General features: G+C 40.9%; 1 protein-coding gene across 5 annotated transcripts in view; it reads right to left on the reverse strand.

Moving 5' to 3' along the window:
- The window catches only part of Nek5 (NIMA related kinase 5), a 79,918-nt gene that overhangs the window by 29,107 nt on the left and 25,227 nt on the right, over positions 1-25,584 (reverse strand). For 4 of the 5 annotated variants that reach the window (XM_074043464.1, XM_074043463.1, XM_074043465.1 and 1 more), the window contains 12 exons: positions 22,173-22,227; positions 19,999-20,199; positions 19,844-19,925; positions 18,157-18,290; positions 15,021-15,205; positions 10,009-10,075; positions 7,939-8,055; positions 6,792-6,878; positions 5,178-5,270; positions 2,507-2,587; positions 2,206-2,274; positions 638-764 (listed from right to left, as the gene is read on the reverse strand). In XM_074043464.1, coding sequence (XP_073899565.1) covers positions 638-764; positions 2,206-2,274; positions 2,507-2,587; positions 5,178-5,270; positions 6,792-6,878; positions 7,939-8,055; positions 10,009-10,075; positions 15,021-15,205; positions 18,157-18,290; positions 19,844-19,925; positions 19,999-20,199; positions 22,173-22,227 — 1,298 coding nt within the window. The remainder of the gene's footprint in view (positions 1-637; positions 765-2,205; positions 2,275-2,506; positions 2,588-5,177; positions 5,271-6,791; positions 6,879-7,938; positions 8,056-10,008; positions 10,076-15,020; positions 15,206-18,156; positions 18,291-19,843; positions 19,926-19,998; positions 20,200-22,172; positions 22,228-25,584) is intronic. The other variant, XM_074043466.1, reaches the window with a different exon arrangement.

The raw sequence follows: 25,584 nt of genomic DNA on the forward strand, positions 1-25,584 counted from the left end.
TATTAAGCACCACCATATGACAGGATCCTTATGAATCGTATCTCATTTTATCCTCACAACCCTGTGTGGCTCTTACTACTACTATTACCCCGGGTTCCTATGAGGAAATAGAAATTCAGTGCACAGAAGTAACCTGTGGAAAATGTTCTTTGATCAGAAAGTGCAACTCCAGCTGGAATTTAAACTTCCATTGTTGCCAAAGCCCATACACTTCCTACCTCACCACTCTGCTGTGGGTGACAAAGCCCTAAATGGGCCAGAGGTACGGAGGAGGAGGGAGAGTCCAGGGATGTCTTTGGAAGGAGCTACCCCAGGTGTGCAGCAGGCACCCTCACACTAGTGAAGGTGTTGACCAGGATAGAAGGTTTACTTTACACATGCTGAGTTCGAGACCCTGGCACCTGTCCTGGCAGCTCTCCAGCAGGTAATGAGAAGGATTGGTAGGTGTGGAGCTCCTGGAAGAAGATGAAGCTGAGAGAGGGAACTGGTGGAATGGCCCAGAGTGAGCAGCCAGAGAGGAGGGCTGAATGTCGGGGTGTGTGCAGGAGGGGAGCCAGGAGTCAAGCAGAGAGAAAGTTCGAGATGGATCGTTAATAAAATGGTTCCTTCTCATCCACAGCTTTCAAGGAACAGGTACCTGGTTCTAGGCCGTGGAGTTCTTCAAAGGCTTTGTCTGTGTAGTCTTCATGCTCCTTTATATGTCTACGTTCCTTAAATTTCATGCCACCCTCGAAGGTCAAAGTATCATTTAGCATGTCCCTTTCCTGAAACAATTCCACAGTGTTTTAAGAGAAATAAGCCAGGGGAGGGGAGTAAATTTTTTTGTGTTCCCTCTAACCCTAATTAGCAAGACACATCGTAAGTATCCTATATATATTTGTTAAGCAAACCAATACACTTTTAAAAGTAAAACTATTTTGAATAAGATAGAAACAGTAAATATTCTCATTCCTTTTCCTTGTCTATAGTGACAAGCACTGGTCACGGGCAACTTCATTTTATCCAGATTCTGTCTCTTAATATTATTCTACTTCAGTTCCATCCTACAGAACTCTCAAGGTTTCTCTTCCAGCCCCTGCTTTCAGTATATGACATAACATTCTTTCTTTTCTAAGACAGTGTCTCCCTATGTTGCTTTGCTGATCTCCTGGGCTCAAGAAATTCTCCTGCTTCAGCAGAAGCAGGGACCACAGGTGCACACTGCACCCAACTTTATAAGATTCTTAGCAAGTCCCTAAAATTGCTCCTACTCCATAATCAATACTAAAACAATCGCTTTCATTTCAAGCATATTAATGCACAGAGTAAGAAAGAGGAACACCCTCGCAGGTAGAGCTCCTACTCCAGCAGGCAAACTTCAGTGCTTCCTGTCAACACAGCCCCATGAGGTACCTCCCTACACCTGCTGGGCTGTGATCCCACAGCTCTGGGCGCTCAGAGTTCTAATGGTTGAACAGCAGTAAGCACTATCACCACTCTAATGAAAGCTTAGCACAGCAAAATGCTTGTAGAAATATGAAATGATGATATAAAAACATTTTTGTTTATTTCACTTTTGGTTTTGGTGCTGGGGATTAAATCCAGATCCTCATGCGTGCTAAGCATATGTTCTGTAAGTGTGCACTTAGGAGTGCCCAAATGCATAACTGAGATTTATCCAAAGACACCTTCAAAGTTATCAGTAATGAATTAAGACTCAAATGTTTATGGTGCAGGGCACCTGCTCAATTTTTTTAGGTCAGTATCAGGGCTTTGTGTTTGCAAATCAGGCGCCATACCACTTGATCCCCACCTCCAGACCATTTTGTTCATGTAATTTTGGAGATGGGGTCTCAAACTATTTTCCTGGGCTGGCCTCAAACTACAATCCTCCTGATCTCAGCCTCCCAAGTAGCTAAGATTATAGGCATGAGCCACCAGTGTCCAGCTATATCATGTCTTTTAATTTGACCATGATAAAAAGTTAATATTAGAAAAATAGTTCTTTTATAAAAGTAAGTTAAAACAAAACAATCCATCTAAGGAAATAACCTCAACTTTTAAAAACAGGGGGATTAAAAAGTATTTAAAAGACTCACTTGATTACCAGAGACTTTTTTAGGGCTATTTAAGAAAAATTTCCCCACAGCCTATGGAACAATTTCATGAAACTTAAGATATATTTGTTTTCTCAGACCTAATGGAAATGAATACTTAATGACATACCTCTGTTTCTTGGAAGATGTCTTCACCAGAAACACACCTGTCTAAATTAATTTCAAATTTTACGCCTCTCTAGAAGAAAGTAAGAAAAAAATCTTAGTTTAGCCCAATAAAAGCCTTATAATTATAACTCCCATGGTCAATTTATTTTGATATACACACATTTAAATCATTAGTCTAACATCACAAAACAGAGTTATTCCATAAAACTATAGGGGGAAATCATGTAGGCACCCCAGATTATAAGGTGTGAACCCCAGATGTTTTCTAATATGGAACCAAAAGAAAAAAAAATGTTTATTACCTTAGGTTTATATTTCTGTTCTGGAATTTTACTTTCTTTTATATTCTGAAGCCTAATTTGTTTCAAGTCTCTTTCAATGTCCTAAAGTTTAGAGAAAAGTACAGTTCTATCACTTAGTAATCATCAATCATACTTTTGCAATCTCTGAGTTCACGGCACTGTATGTTTCTGTGACCTGACTTATAGATTAAATGTGATGGTTGATTTTAGAATAAAAACACACTAAAAACTTAGGCCCAGTATCCAAAAGTTTGAAATATTCATGTGTTTAGCATAGGTATTTCAATGGGTAAAAATTCTTAGGTGTGATGAAATGCCTAGTACAGCCCAATCCAACTCAATCTAATTCAAGAAGGTAATTTTTTTTCCAGTGTTAGGATGGAACTCAGGACATTGAGCATGCTCGAGAAGAGCTTTACCCACATCCCCAGCCCAAGAATGTCATTTTGACAACAGGATCCATCCTGAAGGCTTATTATCTAAATCAGGAAAATGAGAAAAGTACGCACCCCATGACAGTATAAAGGGGGATTCTAAAAATTGACAGGCAATTTCCAGAAGGAACAGAAAAGAAGACTGTAAATGTGGATGACAAGCTCTTCAAAGTAAGGGCTGAGGTTTCCTAGAGCTCCAACCTGAGCCTCTGCTCTCCTCTTCATCAGCCCGAGGGAATCTCATTCATTCCTATCAATCAAGTGCCATCTTTATGCGTTGGTTCTTCAGTGTGTCTTCTGGCTTCGCCTTTCCTCTCCTCTGAGCTTCAGACTTCCATATCCTACCTAGTTAGCATCATCTTCAATCTAAGTTATTCAGCAAATTCATCCTGAGCACCTTATGGGTCCAGACCTCTGCACAATGGTTCAGCACAGTGAACACAGCCAAAAAGGCCCCCGCTGGCATGGAGCTGACATTATACTGATGAACAAATGAGTTAACAAATCAATGACGTGATTTCAGAAAGTATCAAGTGAATAAAGAAGATAAAATAGGTAATAGGATGGACAGTGAGTGGGGGTGAGCGTAACGCAGGAGAAGCTATGTGGCACTAGACTTAAGGCCAGGAAGGACATTGGGCATTGGCACATGAAGGTCCGGGGAAAACCTTTTCCATGCCGAGCACACAGGAGGACAAAGACCCAGAAGCAGGTGTGTGATCTCTCAGATCGCCTCTAACTCAAAATGGAACTCTTGACCACCCCCACCCCTCACGAGAAGTGGGTGCTGCAACCTTCTGCTTTCAGTCAAAAACAGTGCTAGGAACCACATGCATTCCCCTCCCCCAATCCCTAAACATCTGCACATTCACATTCAATATGGATGCAACGGTCATTAACACGTTAGACACCCAGAGTAGAAACCAGGGATCATTAAGAAACAGAGAACAGGTGAGAGGAAACTGACAGCTTCCCCAGCCTATGGTGGAGAATTAACAGGTCATGGTGCAGGGCTGGGAAAGCCATGCTGAGCCTGGCAGACCCCTGAGTTGATAAGGCGAGGCTGAGAACCTGGAGATACTAAGGCTGCTACAGTTTGAAGGACAGAGTCCCGAAGAAGAGAGAATCAGAGCTCTCACACATTGCTGGTGGGAATGTAACACAGCGTGCCTACTATGCAAAACCCTTTGCAAAAACTTTATGTGGCGGTTTCATAAAGAGCTAAATACAAGCTCCTGTAGTCTCAGCTGGTCAGGAGGCAGAGGCAGAAGGATGTCAAGTTCGAAGCCAGCCTAGGCAACATAATGAAACTCTGACTCTTATAAGAAAAATAAGGGCTCAGGATATAACTCAGGGTTAGAGCATTTGCCTAGCACTCGTGAGGATTAGATCTCCAGCACCACCAAAAACAGAAAAAGAAAAATTAAACATTTACCTACTCACTGGGCACCTGTGGCTCATGGCTGTACTCCTAGCTACTCAGGAGGCAGAGATCAGTAGGAACATAGTTCGAAGCCAACCTGGGCAAATTGTTCACAAGACCCTATCTTGAAAAATACCCAGTCCACAAAAGGGCTGGCAGAGTGGCTCAAATAGTAGAGTGCCTGCCTAGCAAATGTGCCACCAAAAAAACATATATATACATGTACTCTATGATGCAGCCATTCCAGCCCAATGAATTTATCCAAAACTAAGAAACAAAGCATATGTATACACAAAGATTTGTACATGAATGTTCAGCTTTATTTGTAATAGCCAAAAGCTGGAAACAACTCAAATATTCATCCATAAGTAGATGGATAAACAGATTTTAGGGCAAGTTCAAGGCCTTAAGTTCAAACCCCAGTACCATAAAAAACAAGCTCACATGCTTAGGTGCAGAGCACCTGCCCAGAAAGTGTGAGAGCCTGCATTCAAACCCCAGTACTGCAAAAAAAAAAAAAAAAATTGCTATATTCATTGAATGGAATATCCCCAGCAGTAATGAAAAATGATGAATTCTTAATGCATGTAATGTGGCTAAATCTCAAAGAGAGTACGTGCAGTATGATTCCATTTATATGCTGCAAACAATCTGTTGTGACACACAGATCTGTGGGAGGAGAGGCCGGGAGAAGACAGAGAGAATATGACAAAGGGGCCTTGGAGTATTTTTAAAGGTCTGCACAGGCAGAGGCAAGGAGGACCAGGCCAGAAAGATCTCACTGGGAATTGCAGAGCCCAGCCCCCACCCCTACCTGTGCAGGCGCCTCTTCCTCAGGTGGGTGCTGGCGGGCGGCCAGGACACTCTTCTTCACCAAATAGGTTTCATCATTGATTTTTGCGTTCTCCTTTAACACAAATTATACAGAGTTAATGAGATTGGGGGAATTCTTTATCCTTCTCTCTTTTAAACAGCTTTCTCAGTGCATAATTTATATTTAAAATGTACACACACAATTCTCTGAGCTTGTTATACCCATGAGCTCTGGAGGCTACTTTTTGTCTCTTTGCCAGGGTTTGACTGAGCCCAGTGAGGACATGCTGTCCTCTTGCTGGTAGACAGAAAGGCTGGAAAACGCATCCCTACCTCTTTTTTTTTTTTTCCTCCTGTGGTGGCCTGATGCATCCTAGGCAAGAGCTCTACCTCTGAGCCACAGCTCAGCCCCAAAGCCCTCTTTATGACTTGGTATACCCAAAATGCTTCTTTCATAGTCTTTCTAGAAATGTCTGCTATTCAGCCCTAGTCTACATATATGAGGTCCTAGGTCTAATCCCCAGTACTGAAAAAAAGGAGGAAGGAAGAGAGGGAGAGAGGAAAGAAGGAAGGGATGAAGGGAGGCCAAAGAAGGAAGGAAAGAATGCTTGCTACTCATCTTTCTTGGGCTCAGGATTTCTGTTGCAGACCTGCCTTACATATAAAGCTAATGCTGACACAAGGCTCCCCACATGATCCAAGGTGGTGCATCACTTATTGACAGGGTAAATTTAGAGAAATGTGTTGTGTGAACATCACAGAAGGCAATTTCAGAAACTAAGATGGCTGTGTCATTACTAGGTAATATAATCTTATAGGATTATACATGTGTATGCAAATTATCATTAATTGAAAAGTTGTTATGCCATGCATGACTGTGTAGATTTTAGAACCATACCCCTGCCCACAGTTGAATTCAATAAACTTCAGTCTTGGGGCTGGGCAAGGTGGTACATGCCTATAATCCCATTTACACCAGGTGGAGGTAAGAGGATCCTGGTCAGAAACCAGCCTGGGCAAAGTTAACACAAGGCCCTATCTCAAACTCAAATTAAAAGCAAAAGAACTGAAGTGTGGCTCAAATGGTAGAGCTCGAGTGGTAAGCTCGAGGCACTGAGTTCAATCACCAATACTGCCAAAAAAAACCCAAAAACTTTTCTGTCCTATAGACATGAACTTACACTCATTTTGGACTTTGCATCTAATCTACTTCTGTCCTAAAATAGCTGCTAAGTAAGTACTTATGGATAGATCATAAAGAAGACAATCAATGTGTATTTTAAAAAATGGGTATTCCTAATTGAGATACCTTCTCAGATACCCTCATCATCTTGTACAGCCTCCAGTAAACCATAATAAAGTCAAGCTCCTACTGTGTCTGGTAACTTTCCTATTAAGAAAGCAGCCTGTGTGGTTATTTCTATGATAAAACTTTATTTTTTCTATAAGGAGACTTTACTTTTTTCCCTGTGGGATTGAGCGCAGGGTTTTGGGCACGCTAAGCACGTACCCTACCACTGAGCTACACCCCTAGTCAGGGTCATTACTTGCAATATCTACTCATTTCGTTGACTCTAAATTAATAGAATGTTTCCTTCTGGAGGGGCAAATTTACCTCATGCTCTCTTCCCATCTTCTTTCTAATTGCCTTCACGTCATTGTGGTACTGGTCGCGTATTTCCTCCAGCTCTTTCCAGTATTCCTGGAAAACAAAGCCAACCCACAAACTCTGTTTGTGAACAACTTAAAAATAATTCCCATACAGCCTACAATTTTTAAAATGTGCAGTAAAAATGAGCATTAGAAAACCCGTAGCTCTTAAATGTGATAGTCTACTTTGGTGTTGCCCGTGGTACTTCATGCCCTGTGAGAGATACTTTGGCGTGGGGACACAGATTTATAAATGCATTAAAGCTGTAAGTCACTTTACAGATCTCACTTTTATACAGAATCCTGTTATGGATTGGATTTTCACCTTCAGAAGGATATGTTGAAGCTAGCATGGTGGTGCTCACCTGTAGGACCAGCTGCTTGGGAGGCTGAGGCAGGAGGCTCAGGCAGCATAGGGAGCTGCCTCTCTCTCTCTCTCTCTCTCCCCCACTTCTCTCTCTCTTACACACACACACATACACACACACCTGTCAAAGTTCTACCCTGGTGCCTCAGCATGATTGGGAACAGGTCATGGAAGATGTAATTATCAAAATGAGGTCTTGCTGGAATACAGTAGATATCAATTTGAGTGGTGTCCTTTCAAGAAGACAGTCACGTGAAGACAGAGAACACCATGTGACAGAGGCAGAGCTTAGAGTTATACCTCTGCAAACCAAGGAATATCAGATTGCCAAGAAACCAACAGAAGCCAGGAAGAGGCAAAGGATTTCCCTCTAGGCTGGAGTGGAGCTGGATACACAGGGCTGTCAACACTTGACTTTGAACTCCCAGTCCCGAGAACTGTGAGGCAGTACATTTCTGTTGTTTTAAGCCAGGTTGCTATACTTTGTTAGGGCAGCCCTAGGAATACAAATCCCAAACAGTGAATGATGGATGGCTTCTTTAGCAATCCAAGGAGGAAAGCCTTCTGAATTAGCTGGGCTGCACTCTCTGAGGAAGTGAAATAGGTAGCTCGGTGCGCCCTAAGGCACCCACGCTAGTGCGCAATCTGAGTGTGTGCAACAGCGCCCTCTAGGTGCACTGCACCCTGAAACAGCACAGGGACCACACACTGCACAAGGAGAGCCTGGAATTAGACTGCTTTTAACCTGGTCCTTCATGTCCTTTTTCCTAAACTGCAGCTCCTGGAATCGAGGCTCTTCTCCATGACCTCTTAGCTCTTGCCTCAGGTTGTAATCTGGCTCAGCAGAAGATGGACGAAGACCCTATTGATAGAAGGAAACAATTTATGACACGCTTACATTTGGAAAACGACTTGATTTGACCTTGATTCTTTTTCCCAATAACATAACAAGAAGATCACCAAGCAAACCCAGTAATTGAGAGCATTTTCTTATGGTAAGTAGTAGAATTTGGGGGGAGGGGGAGGTGGTGCTGGGGTTTGAACTCAGGGCCTTGTGCTTGCTACTGCTTGAGCCATACCCCCAACCCTTTTTGCTTTAGCTATTTTTAGATAGGGTGCCACACTCTTGCCTGGGCCAGTCTCAGACTATGATCCTCTTATGTACGTCTCCCATGTAGCTGGGATGACAGGCATACATCACCACACCCAGCTTTTTTGTTGAAATGGAGGTCTTGCTAACTTTTTGCTTGAGCTAGCCTTGGACCTTGATCTTCCTACCTACACCCCCCATGTAGCTGGAATTACAGGCATGAGACACCTCACCAGGTCACAATTTTCTTAATTTAAATATTAAATACTAAACAATTTTTAAAAATTCAATCATTGGTATTTATTCTATGCAACTATTATTTTTTTCCATTTACTTTGTTTTTTTGATACTGGGGTTTGAGCTCAGGGCTTCACGCTTGCTAGGCAGGTGCTCTACCATTTGGCCCACACCTCCAGCTCTCGATTATTATTTTAGACTATCATTTGAAACACCTACATTCATTTCCTGGATTGGTAAATTGTAATTATGAAATTAAAGCTCTGCAAAGTTTGGCAGCTCTAGAGTGTGGGAAGAAATACAACTTTTGAGCAGTTCAAAACTAGTGATACAAATGGGATGCACATGCAGCCTCTCTCGGCCCAGAATTCTCACACAGTACCTAGGCAAAGGCTAACTTTCAATTCAAGTAAGGTATAACAGTCAAAAAATGTGCAGAACACATAAAGAATAAGATTTTTTCATTTGCAAGTAAGTGGACAGAACTAGAGAACATCATATTAAGTGAAGTTAGCCAAGTTCAGAAAGCCAAAGGCCTTATGTTCTTTCTCATACGTGGAATATTGACCCAATACAAATACATCAACATTATGAAAAACAGGTCACACTAGGGGAGGTCACTAATGAGAGAGGGAGGGTAAAAGAAGTAAGTTAAGAAGATGAATATGGTTGATGTACTTCCCATATAAGAATGAATATGGAAATTTTAAATCTGTTGAAATCACCATAAGAAGAGGACTACGTTAGAAAGGAGAAAAACAGAGATGAACCAATTCAAGTTATAATACATATATACATGGAAATGTCACAGTGAAACTCCTTGTGTAGTGATCTTTATCAAATTGTCTATTTTCAAAAACAGAAGGTAGAACAGATTCTGTCTGGGGGTTGGCACAGCGGGAGGGGGGAAGATACAAGGAAAGGGTACAGGAGGATGAATATGGTGGAATTATTATGTACTCATGTATGAAAATGGAAAAATGAGACCTGTTGAAACTGTTCCAGGAATGGGAGGAGGAAGATAAAGGAGAATGATGGAGAGTGGGGGGTGAATTTGACTATGATATATTGTTAAGAATTTTGGTAAATGTCACAATGTACCCCCAATACAACAATAATAAAAATATGCATAAGAGTCTTTAAAAACAAGATAAATAATAAAATAGGAACACATCTCTGCAGCACAGAAAGAAAGCTTAAAGTTCATCTAGTCCAAAATCATACTTTATAGAAAAGGAACTTGAGGCTCAGATAGGTTGCATGAACTGCTCGAGGTTACACAGCAAGTGTAGAGCAAGAGGAGACAAGGCTTTCCATACAGATTGAAGCCTATTCCTATTATTCTTCTTTAGGTATTAAAAGAACTGATAGATGGGTGATCTTAACCTTCTAGTGGAATGAACTTGAACTTAAGGACCCATGAATATCTGTGAGCACTGAAACTATTAGGAAATTCCGATTGCCTCCCACATTCAGGATTTTACTTACCAGTTGCTTTTCCACTTTCAACTTATATTGTTGAGCTTCAAATTTCCTCTGAAGGTATTCAGCAGACCTTAGGAAATAAGAACGTTTGGTTTGAGTAGAATTTTTTTGGAACTGAGCAGTGAACCCAAGGCCTCACACATGCTCTACCACCAGCCCCTTGAGTAGAAATTGTAACTAGTCTTTGGTGCCAATGAGACAAGTGAATTTTCAGCTTAGTAATGGGACTCACAATTCACCTTTGGCTTGAAAGTCCAAGTTCAAGAAGTAGTTCAAAGTTCCAGAATGTTTGCACTCAGAAAGAAAATCTTTGGAATCCACTGGGGATACAGAGTGGGTTGAACAGAAAAGTATCTTGATCTAGTGGGTTTTCCACAGGTGGAGACTCAGTCCTCCCACTGTTGATGACTCATTGAGGGGAGGAAGACACACCCAGGCCCAGCTCTTCTCACACCTCTTGTGCTAGCCCACCCATACCTGCTCCCTCCTGATTTCACAAAGGTCTTCTTCCCCCCACCACCCCTGCACCACACCCTCAGCCCCTCAGGAGCCAAGTGAGAGTTAATCCCTTTTTCTTTATGCTGCTATGCAAATGCTTAGTGATCATGCTTCACCTGTCTCTGAAAATGTTGAGTCTGATCAAACCATTTTCAAACTCTGGGCCTCACACTTGCTGGGCAGGCACTCTACCAGGTGAGCCATGCCCCCACTCCTTTTTGACTGTAGTTATTTTTCACATAGGGTCTTGTGTTATTTTGCCCAGCTGGCCTCAAACTGTGATCCTCCTCCATACATCTCTCTTATAGCTGGAATTACAGGTGTGAGCCACCATGGCAGCCCTATTTTGAGGTTTATGCCATGTCCTTTCTATCCCATCTATCTTTTTCTTGTTTTAAAGGAAGTTTCTAGGCAGCCCAGGTTGTTCCTGAACTTGTGATCCTTCTGCCTCAGCCTCAAGATTGCTGGGATTACAGCAGCACAGCAACTAAGAGATAGCATAGATAAATGGGACCTCATAAAACTAAAAAGCTTCTGTTCATCAAAAGAAATGGTCTCTAAACTGAAGAGAACACCAAAGAGTGGGAGAAAATATTTGCCAGCTACACATCAGACATTCTAGACATCAGAATATATAGGGAACTTAAAAAACTAAATTCTCCCAAAACTAATGAACCAATAAAGAAATGGGCAAGTGAACTAAACAGAACTTTCTCAAAAGAAGAAACTCAAATGGCCAAAAAACACATGAAAAAATGCTCACCATCTCTAGCAATAAAGGAAATGCAAATTAAAACCACACTAAGATTCCACCTCACCCCTGTTAGAATAGCCATCATTAGCAACACCACCAACAACAGGTGTTGGCGAGGATGCGGGGGAAAAAGGAACCCTCTTACACTGTTGGTGGGAATGTAAACTAGTACAACCACTCTGGAAAAAAATTTGGAGGCTACTTAAAAAGCTAAACATTGATCTACCATTTGATCCAGCAATACCACTCTTGGGGATATACCCAAAAGACTGTGACACAGGCTACTCCAGAGGTACCTGCACACCCATGTTTATTGCGGCACTATTCACAATAGCCAAGTTATGGAAACAGCCAAGATGCCCCAGCACTGACGAATGGATTAAGAAAATGTGGTATCTATACACAATGGAATTTTATGCAGCCATGAAGAAGAACGAAATGTTATCATTCGCTGGTAAATGGATGGAATTGGAGAACATCATTCTGAGTGAGGTTAACCTGGCCCAAAAGACCAAAAATCGTATGTTCTCCCTCATATGTGGACATTAGATCAAGGGCAAACACAACAATGGGATTGGACTTTGAGCACATGATAAAAGCGAGACACACAAGGGAGGTGTGAGGATAGGTAAGACACCTAAAAAATTAGCTAGCATTTGTTGCCCTTAACGCAAAGAAACTAAAGCAGATACCTTAAAAGCAACTGAGGCCAATAGGAAAAAGGGACCAGGAACTAAAGAAAAGGTTAGATCAAAAAGAATTAACCTAGAAGGTAACACACACGCACAGGAAATTAATGTGAGTCAACTCTTTGTATAGCTATCCTTATCTCAACCAGCAAAAACCCTTGTTCCTTCCTATTATTGCTTATATTCTCTCTTCAACAAAATTAGAAATAAGGGCAAAATAGTTTCTGCTGGGTATTGAGGGGGTAGGGGAGGGAGGGGGCAGAGTGGGTTGTAAGGGAGGGGGTGGGGGCAGGGGGGAGAAATGACCCAAACCTTGTATGCACATATGAATAATAAAATAATAATAAAAAAAAGATTGCTGGGATTACAGGCATGTACTACCACACTGTTATAGCTATCTTTTTTTTTTTTTAGCATGCTCAAGGCCCTGCTGTATCTTTTTTGCAGAATTTCTTGCAAAGAATTTTTGTGATTACAGGTTGCTAAATAAAACTGTCACATTTCAGATCACTGAGATCACGGTGTGAACTATGTGATAAGGCATTTTGAAAGGCCAGTAAACATCTAGGGCTCCAAAGACAGAACCACCATTTCAGACAAAACTCCCTCAGGAACATCATGAGGAGCAGTCTTAGTTTACAGAGAGTCAAGTTCAAAATCAGTCATTGAGAAGGGTGATGAAGGCAGGCACGGTGGTACGCATCTATGATCCCAGCACTGAGGTAGGAGGATCACTAGTTTGAGGCCAGCTTGGGCTACAGAGCAAGTTTAAGGCGAGCCCTGACTCAAAAAAAAAAAAAAAGCAAAACAACTATAAAAGTATAATGAATGAGAAACTAGTCAAGGTCTCTGGGTTCTAGTTCCTCACCTATAATATGGACATGGCACCATTTACAGGGATGGGAGGTGGATTTGAAGAGATTAGGGCTGTGGAGCTGCCTGGCTAGTATATGACACATACAGAGTGCTTGACTCAAATGAGGGCTAAATTATAGCATTTATCCCTCTACTCAGAACCCTCCCCAAATCTTCTGACACTCCTGTCCCACGGCCTAGAATCTGAGCTCCAGCAGAAGCAGTTTTGGGGAGATGTAGAACAATGAGGTTGGGGTCACCAGTCATCAGAGGGGCATCCTAGAGGGGACAACGATGGACAGTGACACATAAGGAAGAGAAGCACTTTCCATCACTTTAAGTGAGAGCCTGGGAGATAAAATCATACATAATGACAGTAATTGCTAGTCTGACATCTCTCTTATCTAAACAAAGAGTGGAAGATATAATTTCCCAGTGAATATGAAAAGAAAAAGTTTTGTGGCTGCTTGCAGCTCACAGGTGAAATATATGTCCCTCACAATTAAGTCCTGCATGGACACTGCACTTAGAACTAATGGAATACCTAATTTTGACAATCAAGGGGGTAAACTGAAACATGTTTGATGATGGGTGAAACCATACCAGCACCCAATAGCTTTGAAAATAAGTGCCTACTTTTCCCAGCATGGATTTCTGAAAAATTTGGTCTTTTAGCATTCTTGCTTATCAATTATTGATGAGGATATCATCTCAGTCTCTTGTATTTTTCACGATTCAACCAAAATTTCACTTGCCTAGGCATTCAAGAGGCCCTGGGTTCTATTCCCATCACCACTATAAAAAAAACAACCAGCCAACAATTTCAAACTCTTAAACACAGATCTACAGGTCTATGATGAGAGTCAATTATTCTATACTGACATCAATGTAAAAAGATTTGAAAATGTAGAGCCAGGTGTGGTGGTGCACAACTGTATTCCATCCAGCTCTCCAGAGTCTGAAGCAGGAGGATTATTCTACACAGGGAGACTCCGTCTCAAAAAGCACAGTTTATTATTTTCTTTTCAATACATTTGTATTTCAAAACTCCCCAAAATATAAATGAAACCTATTTCAAAATGTCTCAAATGATCAGTTTAATAGTTCAGTTACTAATGATTATTATAATAGTCTGTTTGGAAAATGAAATAAACTCAACTTTTCTTTCCTTTTTTCTTCCTTCCTTCCTTTCTCTCTCTCTCTCTCTCTCTCTCTTTCTCAGACAGGGTCTCACTGTGTGACCAGGTTGGCCTTGAACTCAAGATCCTCCTGCCTTACTTTCCCAGTGGTAGGATTAAAGGTGTGAGACACCATGCCTAGCCTTAAATGCAAATGTTTTAACCATCCCCCAGGCAATGGGATTCACTAGGAGTGTAGAAGGGATCAAAGGGGTTTGCATGCTTTCAGGAAACACCATGGCTGGAGTGAGAACGGTCCTCCCCAGAGCCCTGATGCCAGGAGAAAGACTATCTCTCCCTTCCAGTAATGGCCACATAGCTAAATCTACTTATGCATACTCCTGGATTTTGTTTCATCTTTTCTGTAAATTGTAATACTGCTATGCTCAAGGTGGAGACAGATTGAGAATTTCTTCCCCCCCAACCCCAGTTTTAGCCAAAACTGTACATAAATTCATTGTTCCATTATATGTATTTTATAATAATCTAATATATTATATAATATGATATATAACAACTATATATCTATATATAATTAATATATTAATGCAGGTGAGCATTGGATCCAGAGCCAAGTTTTCTGGCTGGGTGTTCCAGTAACAGCAGAAAGAAAAAAATCAAAAATCATGCCTCCATTAATAGCTCTATGGATAAGATGTGCTACATCAAATTAAAGGCAGAAAGCAGCTAAGAGAACTGTGCATGAAGTGTCTAAAGTGAAGATTTCAGAAGTTCTCCCCCTATTATTTTATCATCATCATCATTATTACGGGGGACCATACTGGGATTTGAACTGAGGATTTGGCACTTGCTAGGCAGGCGTTCTACCACACCCTCAGCCCTTCCTCAGTTGTTTGTTTTAGGGGGATTTTGGAAGACATCAGAATAAAGAGTGAGGCTGGAAGATCATTTGAACCCAGATGTTCAAGACCAGCCTGGACAACACAGCAAGACCCTGACTCAGGGCAAACAAACAAGAGAGAACGTTGGTGTGTAAAGATATTTTCAGAACACTGAAGCTGAGTTAGACTAGCACATTACCATGGGGCAGGTGACGGCCGGAGCCTTTCTTCTTGGTTGCAATCCTCCTCACTTCCAGAACCTTTTGGAGGAACACCGTGACAGCTTGGCTCACGGGCTTTCTCCCTCCACAAGTCAAGTTGAGCGTGGTAAAAGTCATAATGTCCACAAGCTGCAGCAGGCTTGGCCCTTTCTGTCATTTTTATCTGAGACATTAAGAAGTGGGGACATTTTTTCAAATGTATAATATAGATCTATAATTGATAACCACCACAGCTAAGGCAAGGCATTGTAAATGTAATTTTGTAGTTTTTACTGTAAACATGTTTTCAGAGTAAAGTAATCTCAGAGTCCACAAATCTTAGAGGTGAAAAGACCTTTAAGTCTAAGTAACTGTAGTGTGGTAATTTATAATTTTGCCAGGTGTGGATATTAATCACGTATGTTTCATGGCTATTGTGTGAAAAATATATAGCTAGCTACTATGCCTCTAAGATCTGAAACTATTCTCTATTTTTCGTAAACTTATTTATACCCTACTGTACCTTACAGGAAAATAAATGCTATTATGCAAGTCCAAATTTGGGGATTTAAAATTTTTTAATCTCTTTTTCTTCTCTTCTCCCTCCCCTCCCCTCCTCCCCTCCCCTCCCCTCCCCTTCTCTTTCTCTCTCTCTCTTCCTCTCTCTCTCTCTCTCCTTGCTTTTTTGAGACAGGGTCTCACTATCTAGCCCAGTCTCGCCTTGAACTCACTATGTAGCCCAGACTGCTCCCAATCTCCTAACTAATCCTTGTGCTTCTACCTTCCCAGTGCATGGACACACACAGCCAGCCTCTGTAGTTTCTGGCTATAAATTGAGTAATTGTGAAATGGTGTCATGACTTCAAGAAAAGACTCTGAGTTACCAAGAGTCAGTCCCCGCCAGAAAACATCAGCTGGGCAGGGCATATTACCACCCCCAAACTACTCTTCTCCACTCGTCCCAATCACTGATCAGAGGCCAGTGGGCTAGAAGACAGGAATCAGACCAGACCAGGTCAACAAAACCAGAGCCATCGAGACCTTGTGCTAACGAGCAAGGTATCCTCAATGTAACAGGAAGGGTGACAGCTCTACCTACTTAACCATTGTTAATAAAAGAGAAAACAAAAAACCTTTCCACACTGCTGGAAAGACCCGTGACCTGTTCGTTGGGAATATGAATAACCAAATAAATGATTAAAACTGAAATGTCCTCAGTGGAAAGAAGTAACACGCTACACTCTCTGTTCTTTTTGATACTTTATGGCTCAAATACACACGTTAGATTGAGATACTTTCATATCATTCTATTGAAATATTAAGGTAAATGTATAATATTTAATATATTAGTCTAGACATAAACTATGTGTTTACTTAAAAATTTTTTTGAGACAGGGTCACTCTGTAGCCCAGGCTGGCCTTGAACTCATAGTCTTTCTCACTCAACCTCCTGAATGCTGGGATGGCTTATTTTTAAAATCTTTCAAAGGGGATGTTGTTCTCTTCATTTTACAAATTCACCTGCATATAACCCAGAATGAACACATTTTTTAAAAAAGTATTTTTATTAGCATACATAATAGTACAAGGAGGTTTCATTTTGATGATTCCATGCATGTGTACAGTGTGCTTTGAACAAGCTCACCCCCTCTGTTATGTTCCATTAATCCCTGATCCTCCTCCCCACTTCTCAAACGGCTTCTTTAGGATTTTCTCCAAAATCCCAGTTAGGGATGGGATCATCCAAGGTGGTTCCTGTACAGATCCATTTATTTCACTGCATCAACAGTTGTTCAAATGATTAGAAAAGATATTCTTCTAGCACAATCCACCCTCAAATCTTTTGGGTTTTTTTTCTCTTACAGGCTTGATACAGAGTACTCTGAATTACCACATACTTATTTGTTAATCCATATTTTATCAAATGAGGGGCAATAATTTAGCCAATGTTTTAAAAAATTGTTTATATATCAGCACACTTTCTAAAATGTCTGTATATCAAGTAAACATTTAGAAAACATACTTCCAAACGGTCCTCTAATTATACCACGAGCCTTTTTTAAAAGTACAATTCTTTGGGGCTGTGGCTATGGCTCAGCAGTACAGCACCTGCCTGGCATATGAGAGGCCCTGGGTTTAATCCCAGCACCACACACAAGCACAAAGCAGTGGCCAATGTATCATTTATATGCCAGAAGCATTTCACTCATGACTGAACAATTCATCACCCTGTTGAAATGGACTCAAATACCTAAGCATAAGGAATTCCAAACAGTTAATTACTTCGTAATAAAACTTTTCAATTATACATAATATGTCATTATATGACATAAGTAATAATTTACATGAAATGAACATTTTTTCTTTTTGTTTTGCTTTGCTTGTTTGAAGAAGGGTCTTGCTCTGTAGCCCAGGCTTGCTTCAGATTCTCAATCCTCCTGCCTCAGCTTCCCAAGTACTAGGATTACAGGTGGGCACCACCACACCCAGTGAAGTACAGTGTTTACTGGGGCTGTGCTACTCACCTGTCCTATATAGGAAAACCTTTTTTAGACAAAGAAATCAGAAAATTTTCAACTATATATTCAATACTTTTTATTTATTTATTTTTTGTGATACTAGGGATTGAACTCAGGACTTCACACTTGCTAGGCAGGCAGGCATTTTACTACTTCAGCCACTCCACTAGCTCCATTCAATATATTATTAAATCAAGTCATATGTGTTCTAGGGGATGTCAGTATATATGGCACATTTCATTTTAGGGTGGGTGATTAAGCTGCAATGATTTGTTTTTCTTTTGTTGGTACTAGTGTTTGAACTCAGGACCTTGGACTTGCCAGGTCTCTACCACTGGAGCCATGCACCCAGTGAAAATTTTCAGTTATAAAAAGAAAACTAATGCATAATTATAAGAGCATTCATTGGTTGTTTTTTTTTTTAAATGAGGTGTCACTAGAATGAAGTGTCATACAAAGTACACTCTAATGCTTACTACAGAATGATTTTACTATCATTACAAAACTGGTGACCTTCAAATTAATTCATGTGTAGTAATTAGCTTGCACATCAACATGTGCAGCCGGGGGTGTCATTACACATGGCTGAAGAACCAGAGGGAGGGTTTTGACTTACACGTAAGGGCTTCTGGCGTCCAGATGGTGGTCTCCATTCGTTTCTATGTAATACTTCCTTTCTTTTAATTGGCACTGATATCCTTGATCTTGGTGGGCACTTTCCCTGGAATCTCACTTTCTGTATTTTAGAATCTTGTTTAACCAAAATAAAACAACTTCAGTTTAAAAAAGTCTCAACACCTTTAATACTGACACTTGCAAGAGTATAAACATAAGCTGCATTTCATTCACACTGAGCTACTTTACTCACAGTAAGAGAAGTGCTGGTGAAATATAATGATGCATATTCTTTGAATAGAGAAAACCATTTCTCCAGAGTTCCTTTATGTAAAGAAATATGTATTTCTAGCAGTAAATAGCACAGTATTTTTTAAATGAGGAATTAATGTCAACATTTACAGAAATAAAATAAAAATGCTTGAGAGAATGATAAAAGTAATGAAACACAGTTAGGAGCTTGGGTTGCTAAGCTGTACCATTCTTGTCTATTGTTGTTTAAATATATAAGTATGTCTTCTAAGATGTTTGTCTCCATCAATATTTGTTCTTATTTTCCAATCTTTCCTCTCCCAGAAATGTGAACAATGCACTTTCTTTCATTCTCTACTTACTTACTTTCTAAACTTTCTCAATCCAGACTGATATACAGCAATGTCAAATCAAACTAAACTTGGCAAAGAGGTTCCTCATTTTCCCTAACCTTCCTGAATTTTAGTTTCTCTACTACAGTGGATGATGGCTCCCTATCACAGATTCCTTGGAGAAATTTTCCACTTCTGCTCCTGTAAGTCCAGACATTTGGTTCTGGCTAAGTCCCACTACTGTGACTACAGCAACACTGATTGAATTCGCTTCTCTTCTTTAATGTGCACCCCTGCCCCCACACTCCACACTTCATGCCTCTGTGGATTCTTGATCCCATGACTAACTGTTCTCCAGACTTATCATTCCCATAAAATATCACCTGCTTTTTCTGGATCAATGGTCCTTACAGTGTTTTCAATTAGTTCTAAGATCCTAACTTCAGCTCCAATGGGCCTTTGCAAGAGAATTCTTACTCACCAGTTCATCCTTTCTATTTCAAAAAGAAGCCTCCTCTCATCATCTCGTGTCTGAACCTTCTCCAACTCTATGCTTTCCCCTTACAAAACATAAGCTTTGATTTAGCCTCTTTAAGCATCTCTACAAGTTGAGCTTTGTGAAGGTTTCCTGACTAATGAGAAGAAAGGAGCTGAGTTCCCTGGGGTCACTCCTGGACTAGACACACAACTTCTCAGGCACCCACTAGTCACCAGGTGAGCAGATGACTTCTCTCCTGTTTATACAATTTGTGTTTCTAAATGTCCATGTTCAATATATCTAGTGGAATTTCCCACCAATGTTGCCAGCCGTCAACATTGTCCACTGCGTGGACACATGTAATAAATACTTTCTCCTTTTTTATGTCAGTTAATGTGCTAACTTTGCAATAAGAGTTGATGGAGGCACAGCTCACATAATGGCACGAAAACCCAAGGATCATGTTTTACGAGTGAGCCAGCTTGCCTTCCTTCCTTCCTTCCTTCCTTCCTTCTGTGCTGGGGATTGAACCCAGGGCATTATACATGCTAGGCAAGTGCTCTACCACAGAGCTACACCTCAGTCCCCGTGGATGCCCTTTGATGGCATGTTTAAATTGTTCTTACCCTGGGTCTCCTTCCTTGCAGGTCGAGAGGCTAAGAATCTTGGTCTGCATATGAGCCTGTGACTGAATTCTTCACGAATAACCTAAAACCAAACACAAGTGTCAAGGACCTGCCAACCTAAATCTCTGCCAAAACAGAGTCACCTCAGAACTCACCTCGGGAGTCAAGTATTTGGCAGTAAGATTCTCTATGAAGGGTCTTTTCAGAATGGAATTAATAGACGGTCGGTCTCGAGGAGATACTTTAAAGAGCTGAGGCACCAAGGACCGTAAATCATGAGAAAACCTTGGTGATATGGGGGCAAAATGTGCTTGACAAATCTTCAGAACCAGGTGGTGTAAGCTGTTAGCCTCAAACTGAAAGGACAAGAATAATGACACTACCTGAGAGACACATTAAGTACCAGGATTAAAGTAGTAAATATTCCATGAAGTAAAAACAATATTTATTTGTTTGCTTGTTTTGCAGTGTTGGGGATCAAGCCAGGACCTTGAGCGTTAGGCTAATGTCTTAACCCTGAGCTACAGCACAAGTCTGAGCACGTTTTTTAAGCTGCAGTTACAGACCAACAGCGAACCAACAAAATAAAAAAATGTAAAAATAAATAAGCTGCAGTTAGAAGCACTAGGATTTGCTTACACCATACAGCTGTCATCAACCAGTCTCTCATAAGTAGATAGGCGGTTACTCAAAGTTATGCCGTGTTATTTGAGATAAACTTTTCAGTTTTAATTTGTTTAGTTCTAACACTGAACTACACCTTCAGTCTCTAGTTTTAACTTTTTAAACTAAAAATGTTTTCTTTAATTTTAATTTGATTATTACCAAAATCATATTTACACATTTAAAAATTGGAAGATATAGGAAATTATACGCAGAAAAATATATTCCACCACCCAGAGGTATATTTCTTTCCAGTCTTTTCAAAAATGTTTATTTTACAGAGTTAAAGGCATACCGATAAGAAATTTCACTTCATGCTTTTTAAAACTTAATGCAATATAAACATTTCCTCAAAAATTTCTCTTAAACTAGAAAATCTTCCACCTATGAAGGCAACAGTTATTAGACATCACAGTAATGTTCAACATCTTGGTTTGGCAATAAAAGCACAGGTTTTGGTGCAACCTTAGATGATAATAATAAGAGCTGGCACCAGGGGCTCCCACCTGTGATCCTAGCTACTTGGGGGGCTGAGCTTGGAGGATCGCAGCAAGTAGTTCCCAAGACCCCATCTCCAGAGCAGAATAGACTGGAGGTGTGGCTCAAGTGGTAGAGCAACTGCTTCACAAAAGTGAAGCCCTGAATTCAAACCCTAGTCCCACCAAAATAATAATAATAATAATAATAATAATAATAATAATAATGGCAAAGCTGCATAGAAAGGTGTTGGTAGGCAGGCTATCCTTACATAGACCTGGTGATAATGTTGGCCCTTGGCTGATGTATGGGGCTTTCAATTTGACCCAGTTCTATCCCTTAAATGTTAAGAGTGGCTCTCTTTGCCTAATGTATTTGTGCAAACAATATGGTTTCTGTTGAACACTTGGTTTCCTTCTGGGAGTCTAGAGGTTTGGTGTATACCAGACAGATGGCACCTGTGTAAGCAATTTCCCAATAAAACCATGGGTGTGCCGGGTGCCACTGGCTCACATCTGTAATCCTAGCTACTCAGGAAGCAAAGTTCGAAGCCAGCCCTAGGCAAATAGTTCAAGAGACCCTATCTGAAAAATAGCCAACACAAAATAGGGCTGGTGGAGTGCCTGAAGTGGTAGAGCCTAGCAAGCGTGAGGTCCTGAGTTCAAATCCCAGTACTTCAAAAAAATGGATTTTGGTACCTAGTGAATTTCCCTTGCAGATAACACTTCACACTCATCATAGCTTGTTGCTGGAGGAAACAGCACATCCTGTGTGACACTCGTATGTGACCACTGGAAAAACTCTTAGAAGCTTGTGCCTGATTTCCTACAGACTCTGACCCATGTACCTTCATCATTGCCGAATATGTGAGTGTACAATTCATTTTTAATGGAAACATGATATACTTACTATTCTCCAGCTTAGACTTTCTACTTTATAATATTACTTGGACATCTTCCTATGTCAAAACAGATGTCTCTCTATGTTGTCCAGTTGGCCTCAAACTCCTGGGCCCAAGGAATCCTCCTGCCTCAACTTCCTGAGTAGCTGGGACCACCACCATGCCTGGCTACTTTTTACAGTTTTTAACAATCCCATAAAACCAAACATTAAGCTTTTTCTCTAAGAAGTTAATTTCACATATAAAGTCTCAATAATTCAATATTAAGTTGATGATCAACATACTTACAGGATGCTTGAGTGTGCAAAGCTCATATAAGACGCAGCCCAGAGACCAAATATCCCTAGGGAAGAGAAGAGTTTAAGTGACAAGCAAATGTCCATGTTTGCTTTACTTTTAGTAAAAGCTTTTGCCCTCACAATGTAGCTTTACTTCACATAGGCTGCTCAGCACTTACAAATGCTTCCAGATACCCCATCAGTTCTAAGGTAAGAAGTCAAACAGGTTGTCAGAATCTTAGCAGACAAAGCTACAAACATTGCTTCAATCCAATGGCTCAGAAAATATGTGTCTCCCAAAAAACTAGATAGCATTTGTTGCCGTCAACACAGAGAAACTAAAGCAGATACTTTAAAGTGACAGAGGCCAATAAAAGAAGGGGACCAGGAACTAGAGAAAAGGTCAGTTTGAGAAGAATTAACCTAGAAGGTAACACACATGTACAGGAAAGAGATGCGAGTCAACTCCCTGTATAGCTATCCTTATCTCAACTGTCATCAAAAACCCTTGTTCCTTCCTATTCTTATACTCTCTCTTCAACAAAATTAGAGATAAGGGCAAAATAGTTTCTGCCTGGTAGCGAAGGGGTAGGGGGGGAGAGGGAGGGGGCAGGGTGGTTAAGGGAGGGGGTGGGGGAAGGGGGGAGAAATGACCCAAACATTGTATGTACATACGATAAAAAAAAAGGATTTAAAAAAAAAAAAAAAGAAAATGTGTGTCTGATGGAATTTTGGGAAAGACTCCAACTTGGATTTGCTGTGATTCAAAATGTGGATGGCTTTCTTTTCTTTTCTACATTAGCATTTGTCAACTGTACAAAGGGACTTTGCTGTGATATTTCCACATGTGTGTATAATATACTTCGATCAAATTCATTCCTTCTGGTATTTTTCTTATCCCTACCCCTCTTATTTACAGTTTTTGGTGGTTCTCATTATGCTGTCTTCTTACATTCATGTAATGTGTTTCAATCATAGTCACCTCCCACCACTCATCCTTTCCTTCTCTCCTCTCTCGCTGGTTTCTCCCTGCAGAGAGTACCCCTTTTACATTCTTGTCATAGTATTTCTTTTCATGTCTAGATTCTGCAGATGAAAGAAAACATGTACTATTTGTCTTCTGAGCTTGGCTTATTTCACTCAACATGATAATCTTTAGTTCCATCTATTTTCCTACAACTTTCATTCTTCTTTATGACTGAATAATACTCCATTGTGTATACAGATAAATTGTGATTGACTTTCAAAGGTTGATATTCTACTCAAGGCTCTTGACAGAACCAAAGTAATATTTAGTGATGAATACAGTAGCTGGCTCCCAATAAACATCTGAAATTAAACATGTACTTACAGCATATATCTACAACTTTGCTCTTTACAGACTTACCTTTTCAGTGGTGGTGCTGGGGAATCAACATAGGACCTTGTGTATTCCAGGCAAGTTTTACCACTGAGTTACACCCTGAGCTCCTTTTAGTAAATACTGATATACATAAATATTGATTGGTATAAGAAGGAGCTATTTTATAGAACATAAAGAAATCTAAGATGTTGAAGAGATCTTTAGAGAAGTAGAGCTGGCTGGTGTCTCAGTGGTAGAGGACATACTTATCATTCCAGAGGCCCTGGATTTCATCCCCAACACACACACACACACACACACACACACACACACACACACACACACACACACACACACAGAGACAGAGAGAGACACAACACACAGAGAGAGTGAGACACACAGAAAGAAAGAGACACAGGTGGGAGGGGAGACTAATAGGCCCAAACCTTACGCACATAATAATTTTGTGTGTTCTTTTTCCTTCTTAAAATAAATAAATACCTAGGTAGCAAGACCCTGTTCTCAAAACATCAAATGGAAGGAAGGAAGAAAGGAAGGAAGGAAGGAAGGAAGGAAGGAAGGAAGGAAGGAAGGAAGGAAGGAAGGAAGGAAGGAAGGAAGGAAGGGTAAGAATCAACTAAATCAGATCTTTTCGGTCAAAGAGCTAGTTCAATCAGTAGAGCATGAGATTCTTAATCTCAGGGTCCTGGTTTTAACCCCCTTTCCCCGCAGTATCACGCTATGGAATATGTCTGTCATTGTGTGGATATTAGCTAATTTCCCCAGTTGTCTATGTGGTTGGTGGCATGTCCCCTGGCTGTAAAATTTCTGCCTTTAAGCAGAGAATTGTTTGTCATTGGATGTCCTAAAACTCCAACTGCTAGTTTTAAGATAATCATTATCAAAGGAATCTCTGCTTCAAGGTCCCCCTGGCCCATGGTTAATTATATACTTGGTGCTGCCATTTCAAGTCAGTCATTTCAAGCCCAGTTTCCCCAGAATCTTAGAATTCCTGCCTTATGGGTCACCTCCTTGTCTTTGAGTACACCAACCAAATTAAGTTTCTGTCCATGCTCTCCAATCATGTTTGCTCTTCCCCTGTGCCCCCTCCAAACCTCAATCTTAGCCACTCGTGACGATTGTGAACCTAAACCCATCCATCAGGGTGAGGGGCAGATGTGCATGAGAGAAAAAAACTGAGCGGACTTCCTGCTCAGTGTGTGCTGGTTTGCCTGACTTAGGTAAGAGGTACACACACCTTTCTGCAGAAGTAAATTTTGCTTTGTCCATCAACTTTCAAGTGTGTGTGTGATTTGTGAATGTGGCAGCACATGATATTTCTAATGGAAGGAAGGATGGAAGGGAGGGAGGAAGAAAGAGACAAGAGACTCCACTAGTTGGCAACACTGTGTGTGTGTGTGTGTGTGTGTGTGTGTGTGTGTGTGAGAGAGAGAGAGAGAGACAGAGAGAGAGACAGAGACACAGGGAGAGAGACTTACAGAAGAAGATTGAGTACAGTAGAGAGTGAATTGGTAGCAACAAATCTGAGCTGCTTTCTAGAGTTTCTAGAAACTCGGTGCCCATCCATTTCTCACTAGATGAATTTTGTTTCCTAGGTCTTCCACAGGCCCTAAACTTCTGTTGTCAGAGCTCCCTCTGGGGCTGGTATAGTGAAGTCACATGTCTACAGCCACCTTGGGGCTTGGTGGGGGCCATTTGTACCTGGTTCCACCTCTGTATGTGAGGACTGTACTAAGGAGAACCACTGGGTAGTTTGCTGGTCTAACTGACCCAAGGCTCCACAGCTGATCATTCCAATTCTCAAGCACCAAATCTGCATGTTTTAAAGTCTTTAAAGATTTAAATGTGGATTCAAATTCTTAAAAGCATTGCGAGGGAAAAACAATGCTGCTGACCCAGAGCCCGTGGCCCTCTCGATGGTCTGTCCTCCCTCCAGCACTTTCTGGCCTAAGTCACTGCATGACCCAAAACCAATCTGAGGCCAAATGCCCAGGGCTAGGAGATGTCTCCAAAAATGAGTGGCTGGTGGTGCAGCTCAGTGGCAGAGTGTGGGAAAGAA

The sequence above is a fragment of the Castor canadensis genome, chromosome 10 (genome assembly GCF_047511655.1).
Source record: "Castor canadensis chromosome 10, mCasCan1.hap1v2, whole genome shotgun sequence".
Lineage (NCBI taxonomy): Eukaryota > Metazoa > Chordata > Mammalia > Rodentia > Castoridae > Castor > Castor canadensis.